The sequence below is a fragment of the Gambusia affinis genome, linkage group LG08 (assembly GCF_019740435.1).
Source record: "Gambusia affinis linkage group LG08, SWU_Gaff_1.0, whole genome shotgun sequence".
Classification (NCBI taxonomy): Eukaryota; Metazoa; Chordata; class Actinopteri; order Cyprinodontiformes; family Poeciliidae; genus Gambusia; species Gambusia affinis.
In genome coordinates, this window is record NC_057875.1 from 1020179 (window position 1) to 1029880 (window position 9702).

The 9702-nt window shown below is 40.0% G+C and overlaps 1 protein-coding gene across 2 annotated transcripts; it reads left to right on the forward strand.

Moving 5' to 3' along the window:
* The first annotated feature begins 393 nt into the window (after positions 1-393).
* LOC122835129 (probable polypeptide N-acetylgalactosaminyltransferase 8) lies at positions 394-9530 on the forward strand. Of its 2 annotated transcripts, XM_044123896.1 has the most exons (13): positions 394-470; positions 585-745; positions 817-911; positions 1606-1855; positions 1932-2098; positions 3141-3324; positions 3403-3597; positions 4919-5033; positions 5108-5293; positions 5581-5718; positions 6980-7075; positions 7156-7323; positions 8422-9530. In XM_044123896.1, the coding sequence occupies exons 3-13, from the start codon at positions 866-868 to the stop codon at positions 8554-8556; spliced, it is 1680 nt and encodes a 559-aa protein (XP_043979831.1). In that variant the 5' UTR covers positions 394-470; positions 585-745; positions 817-865; the 3' UTR covers positions 8557-9530. The 2 variants fall into 2 exon arrangements, with proteins under 2 accessions (XP_043979831.1, XP_043979830.1); XM_044123895.1 differs by having other exon boundaries at positions 437-911.
* Positions 9531-9702: the final 172 nt, after the last annotated feature.

Below are 9702 nucleotides of genomic sequence, written 5' to 3' on the forward strand. Positions count from 1 at the left end.
AGTATAGTATATAATTAGAAACAAACCAGGTTATTTTAATACTCATTAGATTAATTATCATCTCTAATGACTTTCTTAAAGTTTCATTTGTCAAAAGCCACATTAATTTCACTCTGTAAACTGAAAGTTTAAATACAAATTTGAGAAACTGACATGAAAGTTTTGATCTGATCCGTATCGTGTGAAACCAGTTTTTCATCAAATTATTCGCTCATCAAAAACATCTGGATTGTTTCTGTGATTCTTTCATCCGTGTTTGAGAAATCCTTTAATCTCCATGGCAACCATTTGGAAACAAAAATTACAGGTATTTGTTTATATGAGACGTTTGTCTTTAACTGAACATTTTAAAGCTGCAAACATTAATATCTAATGTTATTTTAATCATAGTTTGTCCTGTCTTGTGTTAATGTGTCTCGGCTTTTTAAATATCCTGGAAAAGCAGAACTAATCGAGAAACATGGAATCATGTAAATACATAAAAAAAAAACATAAAATAATCATGAGTCACATTTTGAGAACTTTAAATCTCAGTCCAGGCGTTTCCAGTTACTAATGTTCCTATTTACTGGTTTGGTTGACAGAATGTAAACAACTCACAGAAAGTCCATCTGCAAGTTAATATTATCTTTAAGATAAGACGCGTTTTATGGTCTGAACTGGAGCTGTGCGGCTGAGGAGTTCCTGCATGGCGGCCAGAACAGAAACACACTGACTTGATTCTTCATCTGGAGCAGCTATGAAGGTTTATTTTAGAGTAGGAGTGATTGGAGCTTTTTTATTCTTGGTGTATCTAATTATCTTCATGACTGGGAGGTGGAGAGAAGAAAAACCGCTTCAGAAACGCGTCACAAACCAGGAAGCCATGAGCCGAAAACTGGACAGGATTCAAGAGAGCCTAAACAAGCTGGGTGAGAAAAGATTGTAATTATTTAACAGAGTTCAGTCAGTCAGTTAAAGCTGCAGTGAGGAACTTTAATAAAGAGATTTTTATTTTACATATTTATGAAAACTGTCACCATGTAATGGCAGTTTGGTGTTTGACAGATAATCTGTGTTTCTCGGCCTTCTAACTAAAAACAACCAATCAGAGCCAGGAGGCGGGTCTTAGTGTTGTCAATCACTCTCCTGCTGTCGCAAAGGTTAAGGCTAGTTAGCATAGCCACCAATGACAGCAGGTAAATGGCTTTTGTAAAGGGGAGTTGATTCTCTGTCAGTAGCACATTTAGCAGCCAGTACATGAGCTTAATTAACAGCACTAAGACCCGCCTCCTGGCTCTGATTGGTTGTTTTTGGTTCATTTCTTCAGACAGCAGTAGCAGATCAGGGAGGAGGACATCGATATTTTCACAGATTATTTGTCTCATAACAAACTGTCACAACATGGTGCCTGTTTTAACAAATATATACAAACATATATTTCATTAAAGTCACATCTGCAGCTTTAAATAGTAAATCCACAAAGCTCCTTTCTTTGTATTTGCTCCCACTTTGTTTATGCTTAGAAAACATTGCGGTTACTGGCTGGTTTTCCCTCTAAAGGAAAACGGTGCATACCTTCTGCTGTCTGAGAGTAAATTATTGTTTTAAATTTCCCCCAAAAAGCAAATCTACTAGAGAAACCTGAGAAGAAAAGCTCACCAGAAGAACTTTCTCCAAATGAAAACCAAAACGAACCCAAAAAGGCGCCGCCGAAGCTGTACCCAAACTCTGAGCTGTTTGTGAAGTGGGGCGACGGCCTGACAGAGGAGGAGCAGAAGGAGGCCGAAGCTCTTTTTAAGATTTACGGCTACAACGCCTTCCTCAGCAACCAGATCGCCCTCGACAGGGAACTTCCTGACATGAGGGATCCCAGGTAAGAGTCGCTGAAAACAACAAACGATGACACATTTCCTGCTGGAGTCACGGATCTTCTCCAACCAAACACGCAGATGTCTGAAGAAGAAATACCCCAGAGTCCTGCCCAGCGTCAGCGTGGTGCTGATCTACGTTAACGAGGCGCTCTCTGTGATCAAGAGGGCGGTGCGAAGCGTCATCACCAACACGCCTGAACGCCTGCTGAGGGAAATCATCCTGGTGGACGACCACAGCACCTACAGTGAGCCCACATCCACCTTCAGACTTTGTAAAGTCAAGTTCACAGACAAATGATTAAGCTTGTATTTCTTGAAACGTTTGAGGAACAGCATCTCAATGAGATCTGGGCTTTGACTAGGCCCTGGGTTTTTCCCAGCCAGTTCTCTGTGGATCTAGTGGAACATTTTGGGTCATGTCATGTTGCAGGGCTCAGTTCTGCTCCAGATTTAGTTCTTTTTAAATAGTCTCATGTTTTCCACTGATAGAGGGTAAAACTCATGGTGGTTCTGCTGCAGAAAATCACCCCACAGCATGATGCTTCCACCTCAGGATTCTCAGGCCTAGTTCACACGTCGCCGGATATCTGGGAAAACAAAAACATTTTATCTGCTTTTGCATTTCATCCACTTGAAAACTCTGTTTAGTATAGCCAAAAATGATTTTCTATATAAACTCAAACTGGAAATTTGAGAAAATTCTGTATTTGGGATCTTTGACAAATAATGGGCCAGTAAATCCACAGACTTGCTTTGGCATAATTAATTCCCAAAGAACATTGTTTTGTGTTTTGTTATGGTTATGGTTTATTATGGTCTCTTGCTCTGTTAAAACTCATCGGCCCCAAACCCAAATGCCTGCTGGTCCTTTACCAGGCCCCTAAACTGGACCGACCCACATTACTTCCTGTCTTACCTAGAAAAGATAAATAAGAAAAATAAGAAAACAAAAAAATAAATAAAATCAACAGTTATTAACCTGAATATAAACTCTGCAAATAATACAAAAAGTATAAATTTAAGAATAAACAATGGATAAATAATGGATAAAGAAATAAAGAATAAATATCTCCAACATTTAGGTTATTACTTCTGCAGCTACAATCTTCCTGAACTTCAACAGTCACCAGAACCAAACTGGATTTCTGAGATTAAGATCTCTTTCAAAATGTAAAGATGTTTTAGATCAGAGGCTTTAGGGATTAACAGACAAACAAAATGCTGACATGTCAAAGAAAAGCAAACAGTACTGCTTCCTGTTCTTCTGACTCGGGAATGTGTTTTTAGACGATCTTGGGAAACCGGTGGAAGATTACATAGATGAGATTCACAAAGAAAGGCCTGGCCTCATTAAAAGAGTCTGGCACACAAGTCCGATGGGTTTGTCCCAGGCCCGGATCACTGGCTGGGAGCATGCCGCTGGAGACGTGGTGGCCATTTTAGATGCTCACATTGAAGCCACAAGAGGATGGTACGTAGAAAATGCAAAAGTCCAACATCTTCTCCTGCTGAGCTGTTTAAAACGTTTACTTTGTTATTTCCTCTGCAGGGCAGAACCTCTGCTGGCCCAGATCAAAGCTGACAGAACCGTTGTTGCGTCTCCTGTGTTTGAAAAACTCCACTTTGATGATCTGCATGTGGAAAGACACATGTCGTTTGCTCAGGGCTTTGACTGGGCCCTGTGGTGTATGTACGAGTTCTTCAAACCAAACTGGAGCGATGTGGATGAATCACAGCCTCAGAAGTAGGTTGGAAAAACAAAACCAGCAATTATTAGATTAGAGTAGACTCTCAGTTATGTTGAGACATGATCATACCTTCTTTTTACCAGAGAGAAGTAAACTATATCAGTGAAGATTAAATATCAAAGAGCTTTTTGATCTTTTTTACTAATTTTTAAAAATGTAACATTTTCAAATCATGTCCAAAATGTCAGAAAACACAAATAAAACACAAAGAACTTCAGACAGAAATTAGCCAAATGTAGCAAAGTGCTACTAAAGGCGTTTATCAGAATCTGAACCAACCGGATCATCAAAACTTTGACTTTGATGTTTTTATTGGTTCTGAGCAGTGAACTAAAGTTAGCTGTGCTAACGCTAAAGCACTAACCATAATCGTTAGCTCCTCTATTGCTAAAGTACTACACACACACGGAACAGAACGTAGCAGAAGCTAATGCTAAAACGCTGACATACTAAATTCAACCATTTTGATACATTTTATGTTTGTATGTAGAAAAATAAGCAATTAGTTGCATAAAAATGCTTAACATGCTAAAATATTTATAATTAATTCATCAAAATAAATGTTTCTGATGTTCCAGCCGTAACATTAAACATCGCCCTCAACAGGGTCAGGTTTGTTTCCTCCAGGAAGAGATTCTTTAGAGCAGATCTTTCACTCATGGTTTCAGTTTTGTCGTTATTAATATTTGCTAACTCTGTTGCTAATTTGGCTAACTGACCACAGCATGGCTTCAGCCAGGACATCAGCAGATCTTAAAATATTTATTGTGGAACTACAGCAATGCATTCTGGGTACAAAACAAACTTAATTTCCTGCACTTCATTATGGAGAACGTGCGGAGAGGAAACAGAACTGCTGCGTAACGAAGTGGAAAATAAGAGCATCAAAATAAAGTCGAGTACTTGAAGAATTATTCACAGTAGATAACCAAAACTTACTAACAGATATTAAACTTTATTCAATTATACATTTACAAAACAGGCAAATAAAAATCAATAGAAGTACTTTAGAAGAAGCTAGGTGCGCTGAACATATTCACAGTTAGTAAAAATGCTAAAATGCTAAATGGAAAAGAAGCTACGCTATTAGCGGTTTGTCAGATTGGCCCAGGAATGATTGTAAGGTTCTCTGGATTCATTTCTCCTCTCAGCAGGTTCAACTGTTCTCACTTAACAGCCAAATGAAAACTGATTTTATTCCACTTTCTTTAGTAAACTCTTCAGATCAACACAGATCTGCTTTACTTTCAGCCTGTTCTTGTGTTGTTTATATTTTGCAGCAGGCCGGTTTTTCTCAGACTCTGATCTTTCGTGCAGGAGTCCGTCTGTTATGGGAATCTTTGCAGCAGACCGAGGTTTTCTCGGAGAAATTGGAGGACTTGATGGAGGCATGACAGTTTATGGAGGGGAAAACGTGGAGCTGGGGATCCGCGTGAGTGTTGGCAGCAAAAAAACAATGGCTGACTGGACCAGAGCTGAACTCTGACCCCTGTGTTGACTGCCCAGGCGTGGCTGTGTGGAGGGAGCGTGGAGGTCGTGCCTTGCTCCAGGGTCGCTCACATCGAGAGAGCACACAAACCGTACGCACCGGACCTGAACCCGTCCATGAGGAGGAACGCGCTGAGGCTCGCAGACATTTGGTTGGACGAATACAAGAAAAACGTTTTTATTGCCTGGAACGTCCCTCTGAAGGTCAGAAAAGGTCAAATTCACTTCATTCTGCTACATTAACAGTTTTACAGACAAGAAAACAAAAAGAAAAATACTTCTTTAGAAACCCACAACTTACCAAAAAAAGAAAAATACTTTTCTACCGTATTCATTGACAAGTACACATACACAAAATGCAAAATGCAGGAACATTAGCTTCACTCTAATGATTAAAATAATTATTCACCTGATTTAGTTTCATCTTCTAACATGAAGTTTACCAAGTGTAAAACTTTAATATGCAGCTATTTTATGTTTATTGTAATCAGGACCACAGTATCGACATCGGTGACGTTTCCAAGAGGAAAAAACTGAGAGAGAAGCTGAAATGTAAACCTTTCAGTTGGTACCTGGAGAACGTTTACCCGAGTCTGGAGCGATGGGATGACATCCTGGGCTACGGTGTGGTGAGAACCGTTTCAGGAGTTCAGTTACTTCACATTAAAATGCTTTTAAACATACATGAACTGGGTACCTGTAGTATTATACAAGTCCAATTTAAGACTTTTTAATACCTTCTTTAAAAGGTCATAAAAAGACTTAAGAAGACTTTTTAAAGTCTTAAGAACCTTAAAACATTTTTGCGGTTTTTAAAAACGTTTAAAAACCTTTTAAGACTTAAGTCTTAAGAAGATTTAAGACTTGAGTCTTAAGTCTTCTTAAGACATTTTAGTCTTGAGTGCCTCAAGACAATATTTTTTGTGAATAGAAATAAACTGAATTTAAGTTTTCAATCCCACCTTGAATTAAAGATAAGACTGAAAAAAGCTATAAATGTAAGGATTGTTTGAGGGATCCTGTTGAATTGAAGCATTTAACTGGCAGAACTTGGAAATAAATGTGGGAGCAGTATCTTGTTAAAATGAGAAAACATTCTCATTATGATGAGATTTAAATGTCATTAATTTATGAATCTCATTATTAAATCTTATTAAAACCACAATATCTTCGGTTTTAACTGAGAGAAGTCATAACAGTAAAACAGCGACACCTCATGGGATTTTTAGACGTCAGACTTCTCCTAGTCTCCTAGAGGCTTCTCCTAGTCTCCTAGAGACTTCTCCTAGTCTCCTAGAGACTTCTCCTAGTCTCCCAGAGACTTCTCCTAGTCTCCTAGAGGCTTCTCCTAGTCTCCTAGAGACTTCTCCTAGTCTCCTAGAGGCTTCTCCTAGTCTCCTAGAGGCTTCTCCTAGTCTCCTAGAGACTTCTCCTAGTCTCCCAGAGACTTCTCCTAGTCTCCTAGAGGCTTCTCCTAGTCTCCTAGAGACTTCTCCTAGTCTCCTAGAGACTTCTCCTAGTCTCCTAGAGGCTTCTCCTAGTCTCTAGGAGGAATGAGAAACTGTAGTTTCTCTTAGAGACGGTTGAGACTCTAGGAGAAACTAGAGTCTCAACCATCTCGAGCCACAGATTCTAATGCAGACGTCAGCGTCCGACTTAAACTTTTTCTTTACAAAAAATTTCCAGAGACAAAAAAAGCTACATATAGGAGACTAGCTAATTCTGCCACGACCAAATTTAAGACATGAACTTTAAAAATAGTAATTAAATTATTGCTTTTAAGACCACTTAAAAATTTCTTGTAAGGATTTTAAGACATTTTAAGACCTTCGCTGTAGATGAATGAATTCAGGATGTTTGGACGGTTCGGTGACCCGGATCTCTGCTCAGCTGCAGAACAGCCTTGTAAAGCAGCAGTGTGTGGACCAGGGAGACGTTCCTGGGAGCATCCCGGTCTTATACCAGTGCCACTTTGAGGAACAGCAGGTATCACAGAAAGTCATTAACACCACCTCATTCTGAATGAATACCAAGTCCAAAAGGTGAGCGTGTTTCTGTCCCTGCAGAAATGTTTCTACAACACAGAGGGTGAAATCATCATCGGCGGCCTGAGATCCCATAAGTACAGCCGGAACCGCTGCCTGGTGGATCCGGGCTCTGGAAGCATTCCCACTCTGCATGAATGCAACACAGCAAGGCTGAACCAGTTACACATGAACTGGGACTTCAGGCAGGTGAGCTGGGAACAATGGGAACAATGGGAACCATGGGAACGATGGGAACGATGGCAGAGCTTTCTGTCTGTGATCTGAAATCGTCTCATGATGAGGTTTTTAGCCTGAGCCTTCAGAGCCACATAGAGACAGTTACCAAGTTGGCCTTCTATCATCTGAATGTCCCAGCAACATCTAGAGAAACTCATCTATGCAGTTGTCCTCAGTTGTATTGATTGCTGCAGCAGTAACTGTGTTTCCATTACAAATGTGCACAAAACTGTTTCAATATTTTACTAATGTAAAAACAACAACAACAATTTTGCAGTTGCAGTGTTTCCATTAAACAGGATATGAAATTAAAATCCCATTTGAATAATAATAATATCCGGCTTGTTCACACAATAAGCTTTTAAAAATAAAGAGATTTAAACACATGAGCAATATTCATAATTCATCTGTGGCGCCAGCGCTCATTGTCTATCAGCCAATCAGAGGAGACGCTGGCGTTTTGTTCAGGCGTTGGAGCAACAAGCCCCGCCTACCTGGGACCGGATACGTATGAAATGTTTTGGGGAATTTGTAGTCGGCCATTTTACAGAAGAGTGTTGGATTCATTACGTTGGAAAGACTCACAACGTTTTATGAACTGATGCAGTGAGAGATCTGGTGGAACCGGCTGCACATTCCACAAAGACAAAAACAAAACATCATCCTCCTCCACTTCCTGACCTTGTCTTTGTCGTTTCTGCCAGTGGTATCATCCGGTTGTTGATCGCAATCTATTTAAAAAAAACACTTTATTCCTTCACAAAAACTTTTAATAAAAAATCATGAGATTTTTCAAAGTTGCCGTGTTTCCATGGAGTAAATTTATTTTCAATTTGCTCAATTCTTTGGTTAATGGAAACGCAGCTGCTGAGTTCCTTTAGATCCAGACTAAACCCTGAAACAGACCAACACATTTAATGTGTATTGATGATTTTATCAATGACACTTGACAAAATATAAAGTCTTTTACTGGATTTCATCATTGTTGACTGTATGATGTCTTGTTGCTGCAATGTGCTGTACTAATAAACTTGATTGATTGATTATTGTTCGATCAAACCTTCACAGGGTCGAGAAATAAGGAACAAAGCTACGCGGCGCTGTCTGGAGGTCGCTCCGGGAGGATACCTGGACTACCAGCTGGTCATCCAGCGCTGCAGCAGCCAGAACTGGACCATCCAGAACCTCGTCGCCACCGCCTAGCGCCACTCAGCCACCGCTGGGGCTCCTTCATAAAAAACGTTTATGATGCAGCAGGAAACGGACAGACGGTTCAGGACGTCACCTGCTCTAGATTTACTGCATCGTTTACCTTCACCTGTAGCCAGAACCGAAATTAAGAGGCGAGTTGGACATCTGATCAGGATTTCTACCGGGGACACCAGAATGTCCCGGGGGACGGTGTGTCCTCTGGATGGATGGATGGATGGATGGATGGATGGATGGATGGATGGATGGATGGATGGATGGATGGATGGATGGATGGTGTCTCTGGTGCTATAGTTTTATATTTGTGGTTGTAACTGTGAAATTAAAGTTGTAGAGAAAAATCCAGAGGAGTTTTGTAACTGCAGATTTTTTTCAGTCTTTTCCAAATTCAAAACAGCTGTTCCAATTCTTCCTCTTCAAATTCATCAGTAAGACACAAATTGTATTCTTTGAGTCACATTCAGTTTTTTCTGAAATGGTGCCAAACAAACCCTCACATGTCAGAAAAAATAACTTGTAAATATTTGTTGCTGTTTGCTCTTCCTGTGGTCAGATGCTGATCATGACCTGAACAAATCCTTTTGTCTTAAGCAGCAAACTGCGGAATGAATGTGAGAGTGAATAAACTCCATCCATCCATCCATCTTTCCACCCTTGACCCTTGACCCTGGTGGGTCAGGAGGAGCTGCTGCCTCTCAAGGTGAGAGGCAGGGTCACCTGGACAGGTGGCCAGTCTGTCGCAGGGCAACACACAGACAGACAGACAGACACACAACCACACACACATTTAGACTCACCTAAAAACATTTACTCTTTATTGAACATTAATATTGTGAAGACCAATGAAGAAGATGGAAAATGTTGATTTGCTGTTTAGCTGTTTGTCACGTGGAGTCAGTGATGGATTGTGGGTAAGATATTTTTCATGTTGCTTGCTTGTTTTACAACGAGGCGTTACGCTGCAATACTTTGGCTCTTTGTTTATTTGTGAAATGTTATCAAATGGAAATAAATGTTTGATCCATAAACATTTAGTTAGTTAGTTTACTTAACTACACAGTGTGGAAATCTTTGTTTCATAAGTCAAACTAAAACTACTGATGCTAAATTCATTCAAATGAGAGAAGCAAAGCAAAACTC